A 27147-nucleotide genomic window follows, 5' to 3' on the forward strand; every position below is an offset into this window, starting at 1 on the left:
AATAAAATGCAGCTCGAAAACTAGCAAGACAAAAATATTAAAATGAAATACAAAATTACGCAATTTTTTTTTTCTTTTTGTAACTAAGTATTAAAAAGAAGAGAAAACTAAAACTGCAGACACGCTGCGTATGCGTAATGTTTTTTTATGCCTGGGATTTAACTGATGTCGTTTGTGCTTATGGGTGTGTGTGTGTGTTTGTGTGTACGTGTGTGAATGTCTCTTTTAATTACGTATGCATAAAGTTTAAGCCCCAAAAACAAAACAAAAAATTACACAAAAACCGCCGCAGACCAACAAAAATAATTAAAAATTTCAACTAGAAATTAATTCATTTAAGCAAAACAAAAAAAAGGCACACGGCAAACTAAACGAAAGAAAACCCCCGGGGGAAATAAAGCGCGCACGTAGCCCAAACGGCAACAGAACTCAAACTGAAATGCGTGAAAATTTGCTAGAGAAACAATTTTCCGTTTTCAAAAAGCAGGCAGGCAGAAATTTGGCTGCTCTCTCTCTCTTTCTCAAAATGTACAAATAAATATATATATATATATATATATATCGATGTAGAAACTCTAGATGTGGATATGTACGTGCTGCTCAGCATAGTTCTATTAATGTTTAGCAAACACAAATGAGCAAAGGGCATTTGGCTGTTGCCTTTGTTTATCGCCCAATAAAAACCAACTGAGCCAATCCAAAACATTAAAATAACAACATCTGTTGACTGCTGGTCGCCTGCATATGTTTATGTCAAAAACAAATAGAAAAGAAAAGTAAAGAAAGAAAAACTGCACAACAGCAAAGCATTTCTCCACAACCACCACCAAATTCAGGCTGTGGTATTTTAAACAAATAAATATGTCCAGTAATAGAACAGGAGACGGGCTCCATGACTATACTCCATATGCAGAGACCCACCTTGCACTGTTTTTAAGAAAATATGAGAAATATAAACCGCGGCATCAGTTGAACATATAAATCACAAGGCAATCGTCTGCCCATGTGACAGGAAGTCGAGTGAGATATGTCAGGTTGCACTTTGAATACGCTCGAAATTCTGTTAATTATGAATATTAAATTGAATAAACAGCATATTTTTAACAAATTGATCTCATTTAAATTGTAGAAATAACGAATAGGCATTTTTTAAGTTGTCGCAGCTACTTTCAATAGTTAAATTCTTTAAAAATAAATAAATAATAATAAAAACTAATAACATAAAAAATAAGGTGGTATTCATGACTAAATGCAGAGTTATATTAAACCTTTTTTCAGAACATAAATAAATTCAATTTAATATTCTTTAAACACAACAAATCAAACTAGTCATAGATTTTTATCTAAAGTATATTAACAATCAATAAATAAAAAGCAAGTCAAAAATAAAGATAACACTATATCAGCAATTTTATTGATGAAGGAATCAAATAAATTGAATTTAATATTCTTTTGACACAACAATAAAAATAGTAATGAATTGTTATCAATGGAATATATAATAAATTTAAGCAACTACATTCATATCACGAGTCTTCCACGATCTAAATAATTTCGTTTAAGTCCATAATTTGTTGCCCTTATCACACAGACTGCAACAATGCATATACCCTGTTGTAATATACACAATTATAGGGCTTTGTTTCGGGCTAAAGCCATTTCGAAATACTATGCATATTTCGAGTATCTTTAGCAAGAAGTCGCCAGTAAATTAATGAGGCGACAGTTAGCACTTAAAAGACACAAAATAAAATTGAAATATTTTTGAACAGCCGTGTAATTGGCCTCGTTTTGTATGCCACTTGGCCACAACGCGAACGTGGCGTATACTCAACGCAACGCATGTGCACATGATTCATACGCCGTGTGGCACACGCCACAAAGCAACAGCAACAGCAGCAGCAGCAGCAAAAGCTGCTGGCGACTCTTTCTTTTGCTCTCTCGCTCTCTCTTTTTCTCTTTTGAGGCAGGCCAAGCGATTTGGCCCGCCCCCGCGCGCGGTTTTTTGCTTACCTGGCCACCGGCCAGATCTAAGTAAGTAGGCTAATCTAATTAACGCCAAGTAGCAGTAGGTAAACAAAATTATAAAAAACAAGAGACGGAAAAACTCACCTCTTGCAGCGCCTTTTTGTCTGGCGCACGATTCGCCGTCTGCAACGTGCGTATAACATTCTTGGCACCATCCACAACAGCGGCTTCGATGCGCAGTCTATGACGCAGCTCCTCAATGCGCTCCTCCAGCGTCGTCTCCAGGCTCTGCGGCTGCATGTTACCTCCCACTCCAATTGCAACACCACCGCCACCGCCGACGCCACCGAGGACAGCATGCTCATCGCCGGTTAAGAGACGGGCGGCCCTCAAGCGATCCGCCTGCTCGCGATTCTGTTTGACTTTGATGATGCGCAAGCGAAGAAACTCGATTTTGGCCTTTGAGTCCGCAAGCATCTGGTGCGCCTCGGCGAGCAACTTCTTGTCGCAGCCAATGCCCAGCGATTGAATCATATTCTCGGCACCCGCCTTCACCTTCATCTCAATCTGCAGCTGCTTCTCCAGCGAGGCAAGCACTTTATCATTGGGCGTTGCCGGTGCACCACCGCCAGCCATCGCATTGTTGCCACCCAAACCGCCAGCGAACTGTGCAGCACCGCTGCCATCAATGGTGAACGCAATCGAATCTGTAAATAAAATTTCTAATTAGTTTTCGTCACACATATAGACTAGTGTATACCCTGTGATTGGCTTGTGCAACAGAGAATGATAAAAATTAACTTGGGAACAAATTTACATTGCATACCCATTGCTATAACTTCGTCGAAGCTAAAAACAATTTACAAAGGCATTGATAACTTTTGTATCTTGGTTTAGCATCTAGAATGAAACTGCATTTAAATTTTGGAAATAGTATTTTGATTCGAAATTCGCTATTCTTTTACGCTTGGAAATGGTTTCAAAGTTTCCACATGCACAAAGTCTAAAAGAAACCATAGAAAAAATTATTGACCTTTTAAACAAATCCCAGTTTGTGATTGCTTAAACCTATTTTGTCCAAGACCTTTTATAGACGGCTCAAGTTTATTTTCGTTTAGCTCATTTTTTTTTTCTTTTTTCTTTTTTTGTTATCGGGTAACCTTAAAAATGGATTTTCTGTCGTTTGCAACATATCCTAATGCTAACATTAGCTATCACACGCATGCAAGGTTGAAAATTAGTTAAAGTCGGACCAAACAATTATGTTGCGCAAAAAAAGTTTTAACGATATTATTAAGATGAGTGAATAAGTGCAAAAATAAATTTAGGCCGTCTAAAGAAGTTATCTGGCTGTAGAGGGTTAAATAACACTTCCTGTCTTTCCACTTTGCTGGGTATCCTATTGCTTAGACATGCACTGACTGTTGCTAATTAAGTGCAATCACTGAACTTAGTTACATTTAATAGCTGCTCACACAGCTGCTAACTTGTGCTACCCCATGGTTTAATCTGCAACTACATTTAGCCGCCTGCCGTCAAAGGTCAAGGGTCAGTCTGGCTATAATAATTGTGATTAACACGGACCAGCGTCGACAGGTCGCTTCACTTGGCCGACAGCTGCTGACACCAACGTGACGCCCGCCCTCTGACACGCTTTGTTTACAGTTTAATCAGATTGAACACACAAGCACACACACACACCCACATAGTTAACTATAGCAAATTGTGTGAAGGGCGGTTGATTTAGAGGTTGCAATCAAGCAACAGCTGTGGCAAGTTGTGATGAGCAGTTTTATTGGATTATATGATGATGCATATTTATGCCAACAACTTGTTGCTTGTAAATTGAATTTTATCCGTTTTATATTTAATTAAGTAAAATGTAATAAAGAAGCATAGACTACATATAGATATAGATCAAGAATAACAAATAAAATACAACATTTTTCTACATAGAAAATATACAATTATCCCATTCCGAATTAAATTTGTTTCTAGTTTGAAATAAAACTTAAGACGCTTGTACATTTGTTTCTTTTCGCATAAAGTAAGATTATATTAATTGGAGTAAGCAGATGGTTAATCAAATTCATAAGTAAAACGTGATTAAATCGAGACAACTGAAAAACCAAATTTGAAAAATCCCAAGAAAATTCAGAAACAAGTACGCAGAGCTTATCTTTTTACCTAGTGCATGTATTCTTTGAATAAAACTCGTGTCTATGAAATAAACTATACCTGGAAAAATAAAACTTGAAAAATGCCAAGAAAACTTAGCAGCAGTTCACAGAGCTTACCACCATTTATCAAGTGAATATACACAATTTGAATAAGACTTTATCGAAATAGAAAAAAGACAACAGTCATGAAATGTTTGTTGCACTTCATTGGCAGCTGCTGCCAAACATGTCAATCAATTCAGCACATGGGAACGAGCTCGTGAAGCTTTCAGCACAGCACACAATGCAGATGCTGAAGATCTTCATCATGCTGATGATGATGATGATGGAGTTGTAGTTGTTGTTGTTGATGACGGAATCAACAGTCAGATGGTTGCTGACGGCTGCAACTGGTCGCTGTGGCAACAAATACGGAAGCAGATAGAATAACGAAACGGTGGCACATACCTAAAACGTTGAGCAGTCACATTCAGCTAAATATTCCATGCCACTTGTGTCAATAGTTGAGAGAAAAAACAAAACAAGTCTCTCTCTCACTCTATCGTTGTAAGCGGTCGACTTGAAGATACTCTGTAGATAGTTTATAGAATATATTTAAACTACTCTTTAATAGCATGTTGCACTTTCAAATATATATTTTTGTGGTTTATTGGATTGCATAGCAAAAATAAACATCATATAAATAAAATATATTCTGCGAATATTTAACTTAATTGAAAGCAAGTTACTCTAAGTCAAAGACACGATAAGCTGGTTGTATCAAGCAGATTTCAAAGAAAAGATACAAAGGTTAAGGTTTATTGGAGAACATAGCAAAAAAAAAACAATAATAACAGCAATCTGTGTATATTTTCAACAAAAATGCATAATTCAAAGTACGCTACTCCAACCCAAAGGCACTCTGAGATAGTCCGATTAAGCAGCCTTTAACCATATCAAGAAAACCTAAACCTTTTAGGGCGAAGCCTATATTTTCTTAGAAGCTCTTGGTATACCCTGTGTATAGGCATTCATTTGTAAATACAAAGTAAAAACTTGGCACAAGGCAAGTGTTTTGTGACGCGATACGAGAGTGAACGATAAAAGATAAACGCACAAGTATTTCGCGCCTTTTAATGTTGAAGAACACGCAAAGAGAGGCATAGTTACAAATTTATCTATAGATATAGATGGATAACAAGACAGTTGGCAGGTTTGCGTGACAAGCGCTCGTAAAAGATATTTTTTTTTTTGGGGTAATGGTAAAAAGTTGAAATAGTTGGCCTATGGCAAACTTAAGTTGAGTAATAAAACATGGTGCTTACCTTGACCATTGCTATTGACCGCCGTGTTGGCGGATGTGAGCAGTATTTGACTCTCCAGTTCCTGCAGCTCCGATTTCAGTTCGGCCAATTTGCTTTTGCTCTTCTTGACGAGGACGGCGACATCGCTGAGCGATCGACGATCCTTGGCCACTTCGCGCAACTTCTCGGCGCCCTCTTTGATCTTCAGCTCCTTGCGTATCTCACGTCGGATGGCCTCTTTGATCTCCTCGAGCCGTATGGACATACAGCTCTCGGGCAGATTCTCTGTGAAGCCATATTTATGGCTGAGCTCATACAGAACGGGATGCTTGATGTATTCGCCCTGGAAAAAACAAAAGAGTTCAAATAAAATGGATTAAAAAATTGCTTAATTGGGATTTGCGATTAGTTTTTGATTTGATAATTGCCTGCATGCTTGGAAGCATTTACCGTATCTGTATAAAATAGCCCCTCCGTGGGTGGCTCAGTATGCGATACGAGACGATTCCACAATCTTGAGGCACTCGCTCGTCGCCGTATGGAACTGGACTTTGTGGCATAGTTGCGGGGCAATGTATTAAATTTGCGCGAGTTGGCATCTCGTGGAGAGCTGACCTCCTCGTTAGAGATCTCGCGTTTCGGTTGAGGATTCAACATGCTGCGTATTCTCTTCAGAAAACTAGACATTTTCAGGGGACTTTTTTCGTTTGGATTTGAATTTGATTACGATATGTCTTTAACATGTGTTGAATGTTCTGCTTTTTCCTGTGTGTTTTGGTTTGTTCAATTTTGTGACCAGTTCATGGTAATTAGAAGACCCGAGTCTTTTCACACGACTCACGACGACAGCTGCGACGAGTTATCAAGAAAAAGTACAAGAGATTGTTCAAAAGAGAGAGGAAACATCAACAACTAACAACAATAGCAACAGCAACAGCAACAACAACAATAACAACACAACAACAACAGCGACAACAATCAGAACAAGTTAGTTGCGACGGGTTCTAGATTGTCATGTCATTGTCGCATTGCAGCGATATGAGAAAGTTAACAAAGTTGATAAATAAAAAAAAGAAAAGAAAAAAGCAACCATTTCTGTGCTCTTTTCTAAACATTTCCGATCTGATATCTATACAAGCTGCCAACTATTATGATGCAAATGAAAAGTTCTAATCAATTTCAAGTGGCAAACAATTTCTATCACAACTTTCACGGCATTCATTTGATTGCCATTGAAAATAGTTTGTGAAAGATTTAATTCATAGAAGCTGGAGGAGAACAATTATTGGATTCGTAATTGAAAAAGTGAAACAGTTTTTAAACTAATGGAAAACTGAGCTTCCCTTAAGATAGTAATCGATAAATCAGCACTAAAATTAAGCGAAAGTGTTACGTGAATCTGAATCACAACCAACTAAAGGATCAAAGAAAGGCGATTTTACTTGTACGATAAAATTAATTAATTGAATTTAATTTTCTGTAGCAATAAATTGATATTTCAAAGAAAAAGCCTTTTATCCCTTTATCTGAATCATGAAGACTATAAAAAAAAGCTCGACTGGGTGATATCCTGTAAGCAGAACTTAATTATCTTGTTTAGTGTCTAACATATAAAAAGTTTGCACATAAGCACAAACTTTAATAACAACGCGTAGCAATGCAAATAAGCTTTATTTTAAATTTATTTAGTGAACAAGATTTAAGGATCTAATCGGTAACTCTTATAAAAGCTCAATTGACAGTGTTTCCTCATCTAAATCACAAATAAACAAAGGACCAAGGAAAGGCGGTAGCAATGGATCGATAATTCTAAGAATCTTATTGGAAAAAGTCCTTCATCTGAATCACAAATAATGCTTCAGGAAATGAATGAAATCTGAATCAAGTATTTAAATAAGCATAAACTTTAATAACAACGTCAATGAAATTTGACGCTGGGTTTTATTTGAAATGTATCTAATCGAAAACTATTTTGTTTATACCACAAACACTTGACGGCAACAGTTAGCACAAGCTGCTAACATAAATACATACGCATATCTGATAAAGCAAATATATAATGTGCAAAGAACAGCAAAAAAAAGACCATAAATATATACGCACAGGAAACTTAGTATTTAGCTATTGTTTACTCTGGTTTTGTTATGAAGCAAACTTACAAAACGAACCCAATTGTTATTTTGCTATGTATGTATTATTATTATCAAGTGTAGACCAAATTCCATAGAATACGTTGCCTGCTGGTGAATTTGCATTACGAGATGGCAACTGTGTATGTGTGTGTGTGTGTTTGTGTTTTGCAAACTAAACTTGAATCATGCCAATTAGCCCAATAAGGTGGCAACAGCGCACAGCAGCTGTCAGTTGGCCATATTTGTGAGCCATGAATATGCATAAGAATTTCTCCAAACAGACAGACAGACAGCGCCCGGACCTAATGTAGAAAGCGAAAACGAACTGTGCACGTTAAGAGCCAAAAGAAAGAGTCAAAAGTCGCATTGAATACTAGCCTCCTGATTGATAGTCAGCAGAAGTAAACAAAAAGACCAGAAAATAAAATAAATAAATATAAAAATAAAATACAAAATTTGCCTTTTATATAGTAAATTCGGAACTTCTAAAACAAGCACTTCCAGCCAGGGACGGCAAAGACTGCGCAACCTTTTCTTATCAGCACTTTTTATGTGGCCGTGTATATGCGATAAGACTGGCCAACAAGTCTAACAATAACAACAACAACAACAACAAGTTTTCCAAGCAACTCGTTTGTTTATCCACACAGACACACACAAATACACACACACATTGAACTGTAGCCAAGATATGTTAGAAATGCAAAATATTTTGTGCTTAATCACATGCTTAGCCTTTGCTCAATATATAATAGATAGAGAGACTATGTTTGTATATATTTATTTATATTATATTGCTAAATATATTTTCATTTATCTTATATTTCACAATTTGGCTTAATCACACAACTTGTCGCAAACGCTTTTCTTTCCGCTACCCGCTGCACGCCGCAACTATCGAACTTCGAGTGAAGTTAAGCTAATGCTCCAGGGTAATAAATGTGCCAGTCGAACCCGAACCAAACCCAGCCACATACTCACACACACCTCGTGGGTGGGCGATGTTACCCGATTTATCACGAAGTCGGCTTACACACACACACATACAGTCACACACACACACTCATAAAAATGACTCACGATGGTTACAACTGGTTTCGGCTCTCTTTTGATAACAAAACCCAGCTGACCGACCGCATCGCAACAGACGTTGATTATGGCATTGTCAATTACATCGATTGCTGGGCAGCCATAAAAAAATATATATATCGTTCAATTATCTAGCAATACCTTAATGCCTTGAAATGGATGAGTTAACTATCTGGCGGATTATGAAATTGCTACTCGTACTAATGGCTTTGTTATTGCACATTAATTGCCCAGTTTATTATCAAGCTTGAAATTACATACACACAGACCAATAATTATTCGTCTTCATGTCTTTCCAGTGTGTTCTTCTATAACTTGTCTTAAAGTTATTTTTAAACAATTCTTTTTCTTCAATAATTGTGTTAAATTTTAGCATAAAGAATCGTAAACATAATAATTTGAAAATTCCACTTAAGTAAACATATTAATTATAACCCAAAAAGCACTTTTATTCGCTCAAAAATTATTCGTCCCCTTTTCAGACTTCTAAAATACTAATGAAAAAATAGTCGCTCATGATTCCTATATATATTTGTATAGACATATTTATAGATATGCTTGCCAATTTTCTCATCAAGTTATACCACTCATCTAGCTCCAGTTGCAGTTTTCACCCCTAAGCACAACATATGTAAATATTGATGACTGTAATCAATGAATCAAAACATCATCTCAGAACATCATAATGGTCGATACTTTGATGTATGTATGTGTAAGCTGGTGGTGTACGAGGAGTTATGTTCAAAGCTCTTATAGCCTCTTTGATACGCTAGCTCAACCACATTGACAGTTATGGGTAGATCGAATCAGCAGCTGATCAAGAATATTTATACATTGTGGGCGTCGGAGATGCTTCCTTTCATAACATACTTTTTTACAAACCCATTATACACTTTTAATTTTGTTTTAATAAATTCAAGATACATAAAAAAGAGCAGCTCTTTAACATACCAAAAATAACATATTCTTGCAGTCCTCACTCCGCCTATTGACATCACAATTTCATTACAATCTTATTAACCTGATTTATTTATTAGTGCTGATATTCAAATGGAAGAAAGTTCTCTGTCAGGTGCAATCAGCTAATATTCTACTGCTATCAGAGTAGTCCTCAGTCAGCTCTCACATATTTTTTCAAACTTTTATATTGTACCATTACGTACCGGTAACGTAACAATAGCGTATCATAAAAAACAAGGTCCCAATACGTAATCAAATATCTTATAATCAAAATCTGAAGCAAATCTTTAGATGTTTATGCTAATGATAGTTATGCTAAGATCATATATAAATCGTTTGTTAAGGTTTTTGCAACTAACTAATTAGTTAATCTATTGAAAACCTACAAAATGATGATTAGTAAGTGGAGTTCGCACTCAAATTAAAGAAATGCAATTTGAACTTGTGTATTACGGAGCATGGTTAATTTAGAGAGTCATTTACAACGCTCTTAACTTCATCGCTCACAATAACCGACTTTACTTTAATTTGTCAGCTTTTGCTATTCCGATTGCGAAGGCAAAGAAAAAATCTCCTGGGAAATATTTCCCTGAGATGTATGTGAAATTATAGCGGCTCTCAGCCAGCGCTGACGGCACGGCGCATTCTTTAATATAAAAACAAAAACACACACATCTTGATGATAATGGGGACGCGCCGGGAATTGCATAATGCAATTGCAGAAAGCCAAAGTTAATACTTGCAAAAACAAAACAAAAACAAAAAAAAAAAAACAAGAGAAACTGACACAACACTGCAGATACGAATACTTGAATAATCAGCATTATATGCGGCCTAGCGATATGCGATGTGCAACAAAGAGACAAAGAGATATGAGCACAAGTATATGTAATAAGCATGCTCCCAGTCAAAGTTCCATTACCAGTCCCAGACCAAGTTCCAGTCGGTAGGGCGGTCATGATGACGATGATGACAGTCTGAGAAAGTTGCAAAAGTTGCAGGCACATTTGAGAACTGAGACTGGCTAAAAGCGGAAGGGGCAGGCGCGGTATAGGTAACCATGAACAGATGAAACGGAAATGGAAATGGAGGCGTTGTGGCAGAAGAAAAAAAGTGTCGCTAGTTGCATGGGGAGAGAGGGAGGAAATGGGAGACGGCGCTGATGTCGCGACGTCAGTAAATGGCTACGTTTTGTGGCTTTCTTTTGACGCAGTCGCTATCTCTCTCTCGCTCTCTCTCTGCCCGTGTGTGTGGGCTGATGACCGAGAGCGAAAGAGGAGCACAGAGGAGTATGCCAAGTAGGGGGAGAGTCTGCGAAAAGCAGCCCACGTTTAATTAATCAACGATTGCAGCAAAGCTTAACCACTGCTCGAGATACCCTATAGAATTAAAGAATACCCTACAAATTAAAGAAAATTCTTTATTTATAAAGGTAAAGAACTGTTCTAATCTTGCAAGTACTTCGCTTTGAAGGAGACATCTTCGTTATATATATTCTTTATCAACATCACTAGCAGCTCAAAAGAAAAAGTTTATTTTTTTTCTTTTTACCAACTTTGTCAGATTATAAATTTATTGCCGGGTTTCACACTCAACATTTCTTACATTCTCGAATGCCTACAGTATGTAAAGTATGTTGCCTCTACATTTTCCCATAAGGGACTACATATTCTATCCATTCCATATTCGTAAACTATGCTGAGAATGTAAGAAATTCGAGTATTTCGAAAGATGTGAAATCCCTTTAATTTTTATATTTATTTTTTTATTTATTTGGTTATTTGCAAAGAAGTTTAATGTTTGATTATACATTGTGCAATGTCAAATTAAAATAATAAATCAACAACGGAAACTCATAATAGAATCGCGAAATGTTAAGAATGTGAATGTAAGGAATGTTGGGTATCTTAGTAGGGTATGTCAGCTAACAGGACAGCAGGTGAAATCTTACTTTGTAAGAAATGTCACCTTTGGCGTGAATACATTTTTTATATTTTATATATTTGTTTTTGCGAGTAGCAATATAATATACCCGGCTGATGACTTCAAGCAAAGGGTATTCACACCGACATGACTCAAGTAAGCAAATATCGTGCGAGCTATGTGCGATTCATGTTCTCATATTCATATTGAAATACACATAAAATGCTTAGCCAACAATAATGGCGAGTGGAATGCGATTAACACTCCCACAGTGATATATTGATTGATATATATTCTAAAGTACATACGTGTAAATATCCTTTGAGACGTGAGCGCAGATCCTTGAGGAAGACCATATTCATAGTGAGTGCCATGCTTTAAATGTTTAATACATATACACACACACACACACACTTCGGTTTATACCCTACAATCGATTGAGTCGCGCCATGGCTAGCCCAATCGAATGGCGACAGTTTTTCTACAGAAATATGCGAATTTCTTTCGGTCTTTGTATTTTTATGTATTCATTTTCCGAAACGCGAAATGCGCAACGCAAAAATCACGGCGACAAACTGCCAAATGTGCGATATTTTATATATTTATATATATATATATATAAATATATATATATATATAAATATATATATATATATAAATATATATATATACATAAGTATATGAGACACTTCCAAACATACATATAAATATGTATGTATGTGTAGTATTTGCTTATATATGCGAACGAATTGAAATTGGAAAATGTCAAGGCGCTGCCAGGGCGCAAACTGCAATGGAAAACGCTGAGGCAGCCAAGCGATTAGAAAGCTTTTCATTTTTGCGCACAAAAAAATTACGGAAAAACAAATAATTTTCACTGCATGTTTTTTTCCGAATTTGTTTTGGTATGCAGTGAGAGCAGATACATTCGCACACAAAGACACAGATACAAATACAGCTGCAGATACAGATACAAATACAGCTACAGCTGCCGCTACATATACATATTAATTGCTTGGGTGTTTATCTCATAGATACGTTTGTATCTTTTAGATACACGAGTCTTTCGCTCGCAACTGGAAGCATTTGTTGTCGCCGCAATTTCGTTTTCGGAAAATGCTTATAGAAACAGAAACATTAAAAATAAAAATCGTTCAAGTTGCTTTTGCACTTCTTGTCATTTACCTGCAAGAGAAAAGAGAAGAATACAAACATTAGTTGAATGTGTCAAAGTCATGCAGCGAGGGTTGCTTCACGCGTATGGAAAGTATTTAATTGTAAGAGTAGGTGTACATGAAATGTGTGTGTTTCAATTGCCAATCATTCGATTAGGAATGAATGACAGTCTACTTCGTGTCACAACATTCGTTTCCATATAATAAATGAATCATGAAATGAGCAAGGGTTATCTAATAGATATTAAACAAAAAAAATATTAATAATCAAATCGAAGCAAATACTCAGAATTGATACAAGCAAAAACTGATATTAAAACATTATATATTACTCATCTTTAAACTTTATAGAATCGAAGCAACTATTCAGAATTCAAACAAAAAAAATGCTTTTTATATTATTGTTATTTAAACTACATTAAACAAAAAACTTACAAATACAACTGTGTTCTTAAGTAGATGCTTAAAACATATATAAAAAAATCCAGAGAGAATAACAGTTCCTTTTGTCCTCCGGTGTATATTTCTACATACATATGTTAAATCAGACAGTAACATTTCATCACTCTGTTAAGCACTTACTCAATGTAATGTTAACAACACTTAATAGCAGCTGCATAATGTTAATAAGAGTTGTAAATGTTGGAAAAACATAAACAAGTAATTGGTTCAAAGACCCTCGTAAAAATATGATTAATATTCAGATGCTGACTACAGATGGCTACTGGACTTTTTCCTGGCAATTAATAACAAGCAATATCTAATTGCTAGCGACCGCTTTGATGTTGCCAGTGCACAGACAGACAATAACAGCAGCAGCAGCAGCGAGACAAACAAACACATGAAAGTGTTGCGATTTCTAATCGGTCATTTGCCCGAGTTTGCCCCCCAACACATTTTAAGTTAAGTTACGGCCGCATTATTCATTTCACACTACAGGAACACGGCGAGCGAGCACACGCACATGAAACTTAAATCAAAACAAGGTCGTTGTTGTTTTATAAAAATAAGTATCAGCCACAACTACAACCGAGCCGAGGGGCTACCCTTGGCCATTAAGACGACAACGACGAGGCGCAGCCCACGCATCAGCGGCGACTCTATCGCATCAAGTGTTTGTGCGGGATTTTTAACAGCTATAGCTACACTCAGAAAACAGATCGCACTATAATGAAAATCGCCTTGGCCACTAATGAACATTTCTGGCTTTCTGAAGTAATTTCTAAACAAAGAGAGAAAAACTCTTTAAACTAAAGAGACTATTTTTAAATATTGCTCAAATATATTCTACTATTCTTTCGATTTTATTTATTTATATTTTTTTAGTTTATATTATGTTCAAATTAACTAAACATAAAAGCTACATAGTTTTTTGCTTTAAATGGGCCTTGATAGATTAAGAGTTGAAATGCAAATACTTTGTTGATATAAAATCGAACATAAAATTCAGAATTTGCTGTCTCTCGAATTTAGATGTTGTGTGACTAAGATCCCAACTAGTAAGTTTTCATGATATTAAATGACATGCATTTATAAACAAACTAATGTTTAATAATAATATAAATACCAAAAAAGCAAATTTTATCCATTTTATTTACTTTATGCTACAAAAACAAGCTCTAAAAATTAGACATCTTTTTTTTAATAAATTTTATCTAAATCTACCCAGGAAAGAAAAGAAAAACGCCTGGATTTTAGGAAATCCTTCCATTTTAGAAATATACTTTCTGCGCAATAATTTGAGCTACCCTTGGCACCAAAAATATGAACACTTTCAAAACATCAGTGGAATATTTTTCTGAGTGTATAGGCTAAGCTAAAGCTACGTGCAGCTAAATCCAAATGTAGCGATTTGTTTTTCACACTTTACACACACACAAATCGAATATATATCTGATGTTTGTGTAGAAAACAAGAAAAAACAAATAAAAAAATGTTACTTAAAACAAAAAGCAGAGCAACTGACCATTTATGAACAGCAAAAACAACAATAAACTGTTCAGTTTTTTGGTCAGCTCGAACAAAAAAATACGCCTAAACAAACACTTTGTTGATTTCTGTGCAATTTGTTTTCACAACATAGTATATATATACATATACATATATATACAATTTTTTTGTTTGTGGCAGTTAAGGTAACGTCAGGTGAAACATTGAAGCCATTTAAGTATTTATATTTATAAATTTAAGTAAAATCATTATATAAGAAATTCATAGAAATACGATTCGATATTTGTTAATCGCAAATCACCAAAGGATAATTCTTTAAGTAATAAAGTTAATTAAGTAATAAAACTAAAAATAATTATATATATACATTTATTTTCAACGCTGCCCACCAAAATATTTATATATATATTTCTCTTCAACTTCTGCCCACCAAAAATTCAGCCTGTTGCAAAGTGTATTCCATATTCGGCAACAGGTAATCAAACAAAAAGAAAAGTGTTAAAATCTTGTTTTATATTTCATTATGATGTTAACCAAATGTGAATTTTTGCATTACAAATGCTGAGCATCCAACTCAATAGACCGAGAATAAGTTTTTCATGCGTTTATAATCAATTTACGATTATGCGATTCTACCGACCATGGGCAAAGACTATTATGGGGTGTTATTGCTGCTGCTGCTGCTGTTGTTGTTGTTGTTGCTATTCTTTGTCAGTTGATGAATTCATTTAATTTTAGTTAGTGACGACTGAGCTGTCATCGACGCATTTGTAATTTGAGTGGAGATCCCCCATCAAAACAGGTGAAGAGGGATGGCTGGGGGTCTCCGTCTGGAAAGGTGGCAAAGTGGGTCGTGCAACAGGCCTTGGGCGTGACCTAGTCCGCCACAGTCCCCCAGTCATGTTGCATTAAGGCAAAGCCATAGAAAGGCAACGCGACGCAAGTACATCGAAAAGTTTTTTAGTTTTCTTCGATTCTGTGCAAGTTTTTTTTAGTTTCTGTCATTTTATATACATATTCTTTTGTTTTTGCTTATTCAGCACATGCAACAAATGAATTTAGGTTAAGCCTCACAGCGTAAGTACCTAAAAAATACGTAAAAAAAAAAAACGTAAACGTAAGAAAACAAAAATAAAACAAGCGAACGTAGCAAAATTTAAAAAAAAATGGTGACAAAATTAGAACAGAAACTGAAGCGAGTGCCTGAAATTGAAAATCGATTTTTTGTTGTTGGTCGTTTGGCTTCGTTGTCTGCTTCTCTCCTATTTTTTTTTATATTTTATTTTGGTGCCTGGTCTCGAATTTTAATTGATTGTCACTTGATTTTCACTTTTTATAAACGTTCAAAGATGGTAAAGAAATAATAATAAAAAAAAACACCAAACAAAACTAAAAGAGAAATGGAATTTCACCCAAGCGGTATTTTTTAGTTTGTAACTGTTTGTTGTTGTTGCTCTTGTTGTACGCTTTTGTCTTAATTATTAAAGAAGAAGATGTAAAATAAATGGCCCAAATCGAGTCGAAGCGTTTAGCAACTTACGTTTCACAAAAAAATAAACGGCAACAAAATATTTGATGATGATATGGTTGTGCGGCTAATCCCAAAGGGTTTCAAGATGTTGGGGCGTTGTTCCACCAAATAAAGGACATTGACACTGTCCACACACACACACACACACACACACACGCACACTTTAAACGTGGCTCACGGCGAGCGCTTATGCGTCACCGAGAAAAAGAGGCGCGCATTCGGGGAGACACCTCGAAATTTATGCAATTGCTGTCAGACTTTCACGACGCGACTCTACGCAAAAAAAAACCATAACAAATGATTACAGTACGCTTGAGTGGAGTGCGGACGACGACCGGCTTCAAACGCGTCTAAAACCGAACTGAGCGCCAAGCACACAAACGAAACTCCAAAGCCCGAAACGACAGCAGCAGAGGCAGCAGCCCGCAGCAGTAGCTGAGCGAGCTGAGCATGCGCGAGCGCAACGACGTATTGGGAGCGCGACTCACATACATTCACAACGATAGCATGGCTTGAGAGAGCAACATAACTTGGTTGGAGAGCAAGAGAAGAGCGTGGCTTGCACACACACACAAACACAGGCGAAAGTGGAGCGAGCGCAACTGCATCAAAGAAAGCAAAGTCAAAGCGCTCCCTCTGCATGCTTCAATGAATGACTGGACGTTGACGTCGACGTCGACAATGCTACCAGCATAGCAAAGCTCAGCCGCCTTTGTTAATTGGCCTGCGCGTGCGCCAGCTTCTCTGTACTAGTGTTCTTGTTGTTGTTATTATAATAACATTTTTTTTTCTTTGGTTTTTCTTTTGCATGCTGCTTCTAAGCTGCGCTTTGGCTGCTGTTGCTGAGTGGCTTTTATTGTGCCAGTTCCTAGAATTGTACAGCTATGTTTGATTAACATTTCTTGGTCGCTGTTAAACAGCGTCGCTTGTTCTTTTTTCTTTTTCTTTTTTTTTTGGTTTTGTTTCTGGTGTTTTCTTTGACTCGCTTTTTTGGGTTAACATTTCTCACTGCAACTTTTTGTTTTTTTGGGTGCTATTATGAAACTGTCACACATTTAAGCAGCATTCAACATTCAACTACATTCAACTTTTTGTTTATTATCACATCCATATTGGATGAGATAAGCCAAATGGCATTTGCATAAGCACAAAAGCGGCCATAACGGGCTAGAAATGAAAAGCCGAAAAAAGGCTCAGCATGGCGCCGCTTCGATTAGAAGCAATCCGTAAAGCGTGACTTTCTCTGTCACCTGATGAACCAACAAAAATAATAAAATAAAAAAAAAAACCAAAGACTAACTGACTAAAATACCCAAAGAAAAAACACCCTTCTTCGAATAAAATAAACAGACAAAAAGGGGTTGTTAGGCAACAGTCTCGAAGCCACATAAATGCCAATGACGAGTGTCTGGCTAATTAGATATGGGATATGGGTGCTTCATCACCCCACACTTAATATGGCTAAAAGCCCTGACGCATATGCTGACCCCATGGGATATGTCGGCCAGTGGTGTTGGCTAAGTACTAAGGCTATTATTCGTATAGACTCAAGTTTAGGTTGTGAAATCTGCATTGCCCCATTGTGGTATCTAATCTATAATTTATTACTGTTATATAACATGACGAGACCTTATCTTTGGCCCAAAACAGCTGGATTCATTTCCTGCTTATCTTTTTTGCACGCAAGTAAATATTCAACAATATATTAACAGAATTACGAACATAATAACATAAGCATTAACATGAATAAGAACAAGAACAGGCTGCAAGGCTGCAAAATAACCGTTAGAATTTTCGAGCTGCTACATTATGATTTTTGCATGACACACAAAAGCTGTTCGTTATTACACACAGACGGAAAACTTCATAAAGGAAACTAAATTGCAAGAAAACGGTACTCTGTGACATTTAACAAGCTTTACTGCGTCTTTTACGAGTCAATAAACGGAAATCGCCAACGAGCCAAACCGAAAACGTAAAAAAAACAGCCAACAACAGCGAAACCGGATGTCGCATGTGCCACACAAGACACAAACGATTGTCCAATGCCAAGTGCAGCAGCAGCAGCAGCTGATAAGCCAAAAAGCCAAAAGCGCAGCAAATATATAAAAATTTTCTTCATTTTTTTTTTGTTGATTGACTAGGTTTTCAGTTGCTGTTGCTGTTGTTGTTGTTATTGTCTTTTCCGGCACAGATGCGTCATGCAACTAGCCGCCAAGACCCACGCGTCTCTTTTGAGGTTGACAAACTCGATGTCGCCACGCAATAAGCCAAAAAAAAACACATAATAAAAAGGCTTACGAGTACCAGTTCCATCATAATTACACCTAAAAAGGAAAAGTGCAAATACTACGTAAAAAAAACATAAAAAAATTGCATAAATATAAAAAAGAAAAAATGGTTGCTTTTTGGGAAAACCGCCGCATTGGGCCGGAAAATGAGCGCCTGTCAATTATGCATAAATATAGGTATACCATATACATACATACATATATATATATATATATATATATATATATATATATATGTGGCAACGGGGTAAGAACAATGCGGCGGAACAAGAGTTAAGATCTCTTTCTGCCTGGCGGCGATATGCTGATTTTTTAGCTTGACTTGTTTTTATGTTTGGGTGTTGGCATCTCTCTCTCTCTCTCTCTCTCTCACTCACACACATGCATATCATCTCTGTTACAGTTAATGCAATGTGTGATTGTACTTTTATTGCGGAGTTGCTGTTGTTGTTTGTTGGTTGGGCTCGCTGTCACGTAACGAAAGGGAAACTCTTGTGTCTTCAGTGTTGTGTGTGAATCTGTGGGAAGTCAGCGTCTTGCAGCAACAATGACAAGGCGGCAAATGCAAAGGCAGATGAAAAGGCGCAATGGCAAAAAGGCAACAATGGCTGCTGCTGCAACAGAATATTGTAGCAGAAGTTGCCATCTCCAGCAACCACGCTCCCCTCTTCGTTCCAACTGGCTGCCTCTGCATTTTTAAGACATTTCTCATTGCATAGGGTTGGCAGCACTGATCAAGTTTTAAAGCGCACTAAAGAAGAAAAAGAAGAAGCAGCAACAGCAACAACAGCAGCACGCCCTGTTAACACCAGCAAAAGCGTTGATTAATTAATTTATAAAAGCTAACGGTATATATGTAGGTATGTATACATATACAATTACAGTTAAACAGACGCTGCTGCAGTTGCTGCTGATGATGGGAAAGCAAGCAGTTGCAGCAGCTCAGCTCAGCTGGGAATAGTCGCTGCTGCTGCTGCTGCAAAAACTAATTGCATTAAAAGCTGTAAAAGCTTAGCCTAGGCAAAAATAGCACTCAAAACAAAAGCAAAAATCAGAGCAATTCCCACAGAATCAGCTAGATACACACGTAATGTGATTAGGCATAGACACAAAAACAAATACACACACATAGACAAATAGATGCTGCTGCTGTTGTTGCCATAGTTGTTGCAATTCAATCAATGTGCAACGGCATTTTGAGAGCAGCAAACAGCGGTCAACAACACTTGCTGCAGTGTTCACAGCAGCATCAGCAGCAAAACTTTAACAGAGAAATAGAGAGTGCAAGGCAGCGACAGAGACAGCAACAGAGGCTGAGGTAGCGGAAGCTGTGCTGTTGCTGTTGCTATTAGTCCACTGCTGCTGCTGCTTATGCTCTGCTACTGCTGTTACTTTATTGCCTGCGCTGCTACTCTGCTGCCTGCGCTGTTACTCCGCCGTCGCTGTTAAAGCTGTTGTTATTGTTGTTGTTTAGCAGGTGACGTTTGGCAAACAATTGCAAGCGCTGCTGCTTGGCACGCTTCTCAGCCCGCTGTTCCTCTCTCTCACTCTCTGCCTGCTCCTTCTGTCACTCTCTGACACTCTCTCATTAACACCAGTCGTATGGTGTCGCTGTTATGCTATTAACATGCTGTTCGTTTGATTGAAAAATGTTTTATGGCGCTGCCCCCTTGGTGCTGTCGTCGTCGTTGTTGTTGTTGCACTTTAATGCAGGCAACAGCAGCAGCAAACGTTATTTGGCCGTTTTGAACTCTCGAGTGAAAGTGAAAATTGCTAAATTATATAGAAATCAATGTTACGCAGCAGCAGCAATGATTTACGAAAAAGGTGGACACCCGACTTGATTAGCCAACAAACAAAACAACAAGAAAAAAAACATACAAACAAAGCAATAACAATCTCTGAAATAGCGGCAGCTGCACGTGCGCAACTGTTGCAAGTTTGCGCGATGCCACAATTAGAGAAAATTTAGTTTTCCGACTCCCTAACCCTACCTGCAACTGCAACTGGCACCCATGCACTTGACTTTGGGCCAACAGCACTTTATTTTTTTGCTTTTGTCGCATTCCAAGTTTAGACAAGTTCTACTTTCGCAACTCGTTTCTGTGGCACCCATATTCAATTTGCAACACCAACTGGCAAACGGGCAGCTAACGTTGTCCCAATTTTCGTGACTGCCACATAATTGGGGACACCTGCATGTGCCAAATTCAAAAACTAGTTGCTACACCAGCAGCAACAACAAAATTTGAGAAAAGGAAGCAGCAGCAACTAGCTCAACTCTTGTTGTTGTTGTTGCTGGGAATGAGAATGCCAATGAGAATGGAATTGGGAATGAGAATGCCATTCGAAATGGAACGCAATTTTCCAGCTACGCAATTGCAAGTTGCATTGCATTTTCGGGCTCACTGATTTGAATTTGGTGTCACAAATGCGATTCTCAACTATTTTTATTACAGCAGCATCGAATTTGTTAGAGATGGTAGCTAACATTCCAAGCATAAACAAATGCCAATCAAATTACGAACGAATGGATATCTTAATTGGAGGAGTTGATCAGTTGACATTTAAAGTTTAGTCCGAGGTTCGAAGTATATTTTATTTTTTGCAACAATTATATAAATACATATTTTGGGTTCACCGACGGCTATCTCGATCCAAGGTAACAAGTTAAATCTAATCTTTCGATCGATTCTTCCGATAATAATGTTGATGTTTCTGCCTCTCTTCATATCTTTATCTCTTGTGCCTCTCCTTAAGCCTCTCTCTCTCTCTTATGTGTCTGTTTTGTCTTTCTCTTTTTCTCTCTTTAATATCTCTATTTTTCAGAGTTCTTAAGACTGTCTCATACACCTCCCTTGTCCAGACCTCTTACACTCCTCAATCTGTCAAACTTCTTTCACCTCTCTCTTTCAAACTTCTTCTCCGTCTCTCTCTCACACTGATTCCGCGACTCTCTTCGATTCCCTCTTTTCCCCGAGTTACCTCTCTTTTTTTTAAAGTTCTGCCTCTCTCTTGCAGACTTCTCCCTCTCTCATTCAGTCTTTCCTGCTGTCATTCTCTCATACCCTTTCTGCCATTTACATTAAAATATTTTGGTTTGCTCCACTCACTCTGTCTTTCTCTCTTTCTCTCTCTCTAATACCCTTTTTAATAAAAATCGTATACTCCCTGCAGTTTATCTCCCACTCTCTCTCTTTCATAACCCTTCTTCATCTCTTATTATAAGACTGTCTCTGCTGAATTTTCTCTATCTGGCTTTCTATTTCTCTTTGCCTTCTCTCTTTCTCTCTCTCTATCTCTCTCTCTCTCTTTCTGATATTCTGTCTGTCTCTCTGTCTTTCTCTTATACTCTGTGTTTCATATACAATTTGATACATGTACTTAATTTTGTGAGAATTTAAGTATTGTTTGGCGAAACAGTAACCGATTCAATTTGGAAATGCAGTACTCAAAATACTCGCAACTTGACAGTTGACTTTTGACAGATGGCTACCTGAACACCCACCTAACCTAACCAGCGAGCAGAGCAGAGCTTAGTGTCCATTGTTCAGCGGCTGTTGGTGTTGTTGTCGTTATTGTTATTGTTGCTTAGCGCGGCAAAAGTCAGCGCAGCAATTTGCGCAATTGAACTCATCAATTGCAGCAATTAAATGTGCCCAAGGCAGAAGGCGGCCTGTCGTCTGTCGGTCTGACAATCGGTCTGTCTCTCTGCTATTTTGAATTAACCAACAGAAAGCAGTAAAAACACGGCAGCATCGAGATGAATGTGATATAACACCGACCACAACAACAACTGCAACAAGCAATAAACAACAACAACGGCAAAGTTAATTAAATGATTTTCAATGTCTGACGACCTCGCGTTACTTTCTTTGGCCCCCAGCCAGCAGCAGTAGCAGCAGTATACAGAGGAACAATGCCTCAACTGGGAAAACAAAACAAATCTATTGCATTGTAAATGAGTTTCCGTTAAGAGGGGAGAAACACAGCAATTTCAATCACAGACTGCGGTCAGCTGCAGGATGAAGCAGGCTCAAATCCGTAATTTCACTAACAAGATGCTGCTGTGAATGTTGCACACATTTTGATTGCTCAATTTATTATTGATTTACTTATTTCATGTGGACTAAAAACAGCACTCAAATTAAAAAAAAAAAAATAATAAGAGTAAGAAATAAAATAAAAAAGAGAAGAGTCCAATCTGTGGACGTCTATATTAATATATATAAGTATATATATTTATTAATTTGTTATTATTTATTTCATGTCAACTAAGTTAAGTTTTAATTAAATTTAAAATTAAAAGTGAATAATTATATTCAAATTTAAAATGAAAAACTAATGAAAATAAAATAACGGATGTAATAATTCTAAAAAGTCAAAAATTCAAATTATTCTACAATTATTGGAAGGATTTGGGGAAAAAACAATTAAATTAAATGTTATTATTAAACGTAACAATTATTAAACGTTTATCGATTAGTAATAAGGAAAATAAAACGTTGAGAAGGGTAAGAGAAAGAGCGAGACAAAAGTGAGACTGGAAATAAAAATTATTTGCAAATCTCTGAACCTCTGGAATTATATAGTTAAGTATATATAATATAAAAAATAAAAGTTGAAGCTAAATTTAAACGCCAATGCTGGCAAAGTAGAAAGTTCTACAAAGACGATAACGGCAAGACGACTATATATTTATATATATGTATATATATATATATATATTAATATAAAATATAATATAATGTGAATAGACTAACGAGTAATCTACAAATGCAGTGCAACAAATGATGCATAATTTGTTTGTTTGGGCGAACTTTTGAGCTATATACCCTATAGCCAAAACGTGCTGAGAAGGTAGTGTAGAATTGTGACCTTACTCCACTTTATTATATATTCTCGATCAAGAGAATGACTTATGGATAACAATGTTATATAGATATATTCGTTACAGATTGCTTGTGGGTTCGACTACTTTCTTCAGCTTCACAACAATTCATAAAAATCAGTAATCATTTTGTAATTTTATAAACTTTCAAATTATTAGCTGCAAATCGTAAAAAAAAAATCATTTTCGACGATTTCATCAGATAATGTTTAAGTCACAACAATCTGACTAGAGGGTATCTTTTAGTTGGACACTGGTCACAGGTTTATCATTTGCGCAGCTAAAAATTTCCATACACAAATCGTGATGATTATTATGGTTACTGTTGCTGTTGCCTGTGCTGTAACCAAGTTGTTTAGTTGTTGTGATACCTTATCAGTGTCCAAAAACAACAAACCAACAACAAACCGACAACAACAAATAAATAGATACAATTGAATTTGATTGAAAGCATTGCAAGTTTTTTGCGCGGAAATCAAGAAATCAAGGAAATTAAAGTAAAGTGGAAGAAGAAAAACAAAAACAAAAACATAACTGGCACAAAGAGACGCCGCACTTTAATCAGCGCGCTAGATGCAAGACACAACCCACGAGATACACACAGCTGCAACTGTTAGATAAACGCGTGGCAATCATAACAGATACACACAGTAGAAAATTGAGAAGGAAATTATTAGCGAGCTACAAACGAAACTTTAATTGATATACTCAATGTTTGGTACTTGACCAGGTAAAAAGTTAACAAAACGCATTAGGCCACTTGCCACTTGCCGCATGCATTCTTGATAAGACTCTTCAATGACAGCCCCTGGGCCCTTTTATTTACACTGACGGGCTGTCAGTGGCCAAGACGTAGGCACACAGACAGACAGACAGACAAACAGTTGGACATACAGACAGGTAGACAGTCAGTAGGCAGTCAGGACACGCGACACTTGACGACTCGTTTCAGTTTGTTTGTGTGTTGGTTTTTATTTATTTATTTTTTTTTTGTTGCTTGCCAACATTTCTGTGGCAATGGGTGGTCAAGTATTTGTCTAGGCATTTTCCATTTGCAAATTTCTTAAGCAAATTAACATTGCTGGCTAACGTTTCAAAGAACCGACGACCAAGTTAGTAGTTGCATTGCAAATAGCCAAGTTTAGACGACGTGGAAGGTAGCAAGAAAATTGCATTTTAATAACATTATATGCGGTTTAATAATTGGGATTTAAAAGCATTTATTCTTACTAAGATGTATAAGTGTTTTATTTCAGCAACATCATATTATGCATCAATAATACAAAAAACTCATGTTATGAATATTATATCAGCTGTTTTCTCACTGGGTTTATATGGAGGTTATTTTAATAATTCCTGTTTTCCATATTTGATTGCTTTGTTGCCAGTGCCTTGAAGGTTAAATATATAAAAAGGAAGCTTTTCCCATGTTCGCCAATTGAAGTGCACAGAATTTAGTTATTTAAGCAACTAATGAAGTGCTGTTAGTATTTCAGCGCTGTTAACAACAGAGTGTATTTCATGTTGAACTACGCTGCTGAAGCGCTGAAATACTTTTGTAGACAGCGCTGTAAAGTCAAATTATGTTAAACAATTTTCAGAAACTTTGAATAACATTTGTATGTAAAAAACAAAAGCAAAATGATTCATATTTGAAATATTTATTTAAATAATATGTGTTTCAAGGCCCTGTTGTGCATGCTTCTCTAAAAAGGGCTGCTTTTAGACCTTTGACCTAAATACTGAAGAGAATATATTCGATAGTTTTTCGATAGTTCGGAAAGATTGGTTGTAGATCCCACCTTCTGGGTTGCAAAGAGTCCTTGAATCGATGAAAAATCTTCTTATTGTTTAAAAACTAATAAACTGCACCTCCAAGCAGTTTCTCCCTTAAATGAAATTCGAACATTTTCTTGTACTAAAATCAGCTTTAAAAATTTAATAGTCTATCATTAACGTTTTTGTATTTTTTATTAAGCTGTTTGCATTACGACTAAAAGCTTGGGACTAATTTTAGAAATTGCATTCAATAAACTATTTTTAAAACAACTGCACAGACAATAACTATAGCAATTAAGGACCACAAAGTACTACTCAATGGGGCTATTTTATATGGCATTCGCCTTCCTCAGGAATGGATAGCCAGGCCGATGATGCCCATTCAAAATGGCCTGACCCTGTTCTGGTGCACCACTAAAATACAAAAAAAAGAATAAATAAATAAAAACCTGGAGACGAACCGGTTATCCAGACAAGAAGAGCAGGCAAAACTTGCAACTTGCAACTTGCACTTGCAGTTGCTTTCAGGTGCATCACGCGGGCCACACAAAATGGCTAAAATGGGAATTTCAAAAACAAAAAAAAAGCTGGCCAACAGCTACTGCAAATGACAATCTGGTTTTCTTAATTTTTATTCTCCTTTCAAGTCTTCTCAGTCACATTTGTAATTTGCAATCAAAAAAAAAAAACAAAAAACAAAATACGTTTTGTGACTTATGAATTTTCACCTTGAAAATCACGGCCAATGACATAAGGCTTGCCTCCGCCAGCCCATAACCCTCTTGCCACCTTTTAATGTGTGCTTGCTTGCCTGTTTAACTGTAAATAAATGACTTGCAGCAGCAGTAGTAAATTTGAATTAGTGCAATTTTAACGATGCGAACGTGCTGTAAATCCCGTTCAAGCAACCGCCGTTGTTTACTGATAAGCGCATTAGCTCTGATAAGGCAGCCTCTTTAATTGACACCAGTCTAATTACGCGGACGCACACACACAAACACACTTGCAACTTGCAACTGTGTGTGTATGTGCTATTAATAAACATGCTTACTCAGTGGGGCACGCACTTAAACCAATTGACATTTTATGCACAAGCAACAGACACACTTTTTATTTTTTTTAAGCATGCGAGAAAAAAATGACCAACAAAAATTCCAATGATGTCATTTGTCGTTTGTTAACGCTCCACAATAACAATAATAACATTGTACTATTTGCTATGTGTATGTAGATGAACAGCATGTGCAAAAAGTCCAAAAGTAATTGGGCTAATGCAAATCATTCTTAGCGCTTAGCAAATAAAAATGTTCATTAGATGTGTTATTGAAAGCAAAATAGAAATTTGGGAATTTTTTAGTGTGTTCGCTTTTAAAATTATTTATTATTATTGGCATAAGTCTTGCTTGTAAAATAATCTCTCTGAGAAAAAATAAACAAGTAAAAATACTCTAGTCGAGAAAGATCAACTAGGAGACTGGGTTAGGTTAGTTTAGGTTGCGGCGATTGGTGGCATGAGCGGGAAATCCCCCTATCCCGACAGGGACAGAACCCAAAAATGTTTGTCTTTTCATATTGTGGGTTGGATCGACTAGGGGATACCCACTACGTAAATGTTGAATATATTGCATTTATTAAAACAGAGCTCTCTTGTCCCTCGCATAAGTCTCGGTTAGTTGCAGAATAATTGTATTTACGTATTTGACCTCAATTCAGTTATCATGCTGCTCTCTGCTTGCACAACCCCACAGAGAAATTACCTGCATCTGTTAAAAGCAGTTTATTCAATATGAAAATACTTTGAGAAACTTACGTATTTTCAATGTGATTTTGATTCAATTTTTAAAGACTTTTCTCACAATCGCAAATCGATTTATATCGTTAATGATAAACGAGACCTTACAAACCAAATAAAGTATCTAAAACCGAGGCCATTTTTGACTCGAGGGTTGACACTGGTCAGGAATGTATATACTTAATGTGTATAAATATATATAT

At 36.7% G+C, this 27147-nt stretch overlaps 1 protein-coding gene across 11 annotated transcripts in view; it reads right to left on the reverse strand.

Annotated features, from left to right (window-relative positions):
- LOC6560622 (serine/threonine-protein kinase N) overlaps positions 1 to 27147 on the reverse strand; it is a 42567-nt gene that overhangs the window by 14759 nt on the left and 661 nt on the right. For 2 of the 11 annotated variants that reach the window (XM_032735324.2, XM_032735325.2), the window contains exons 1-3: positions 5882 to 6268; positions 5453 to 5774; positions 2113 to 2675 (exon numbers count right to left, since the gene is read on the reverse strand). In XM_032735324.2, coding sequence (XP_032591215.1) covers positions 2113 to 2675; positions 5453 to 5774; positions 5882 to 6118 — 1122 coding nt within the window. In that variant the 5' untranslated portion in view covers positions 6119 to 6268. Of the gene's footprint in view, positions 1 to 2112; positions 2676 to 5452; positions 5775 to 5881; positions 6269 to 11843; positions 12067 to 27147 lie in introns of those variants that run through there. The other 9 variants (XM_032735332.2, XM_032735331.2, XM_032735327.2 and 6 more) reach the window with 8 other exon arrangements.

The sequence above is a fragment of the Drosophila grimshawi genome, unplaced genomic scaffold (assembly GCF_018153295.1).
Source record: "Drosophila grimshawi isolate 15287-2541.00 unplaced genomic scaffold, ASM1815329v1 contig_1369, whole genome shotgun sequence".
Taxonomy (NCBI): Eukaryota; Metazoa; Arthropoda; class Insecta; order Diptera; family Drosophilidae; genus Drosophila; species Drosophila grimshawi.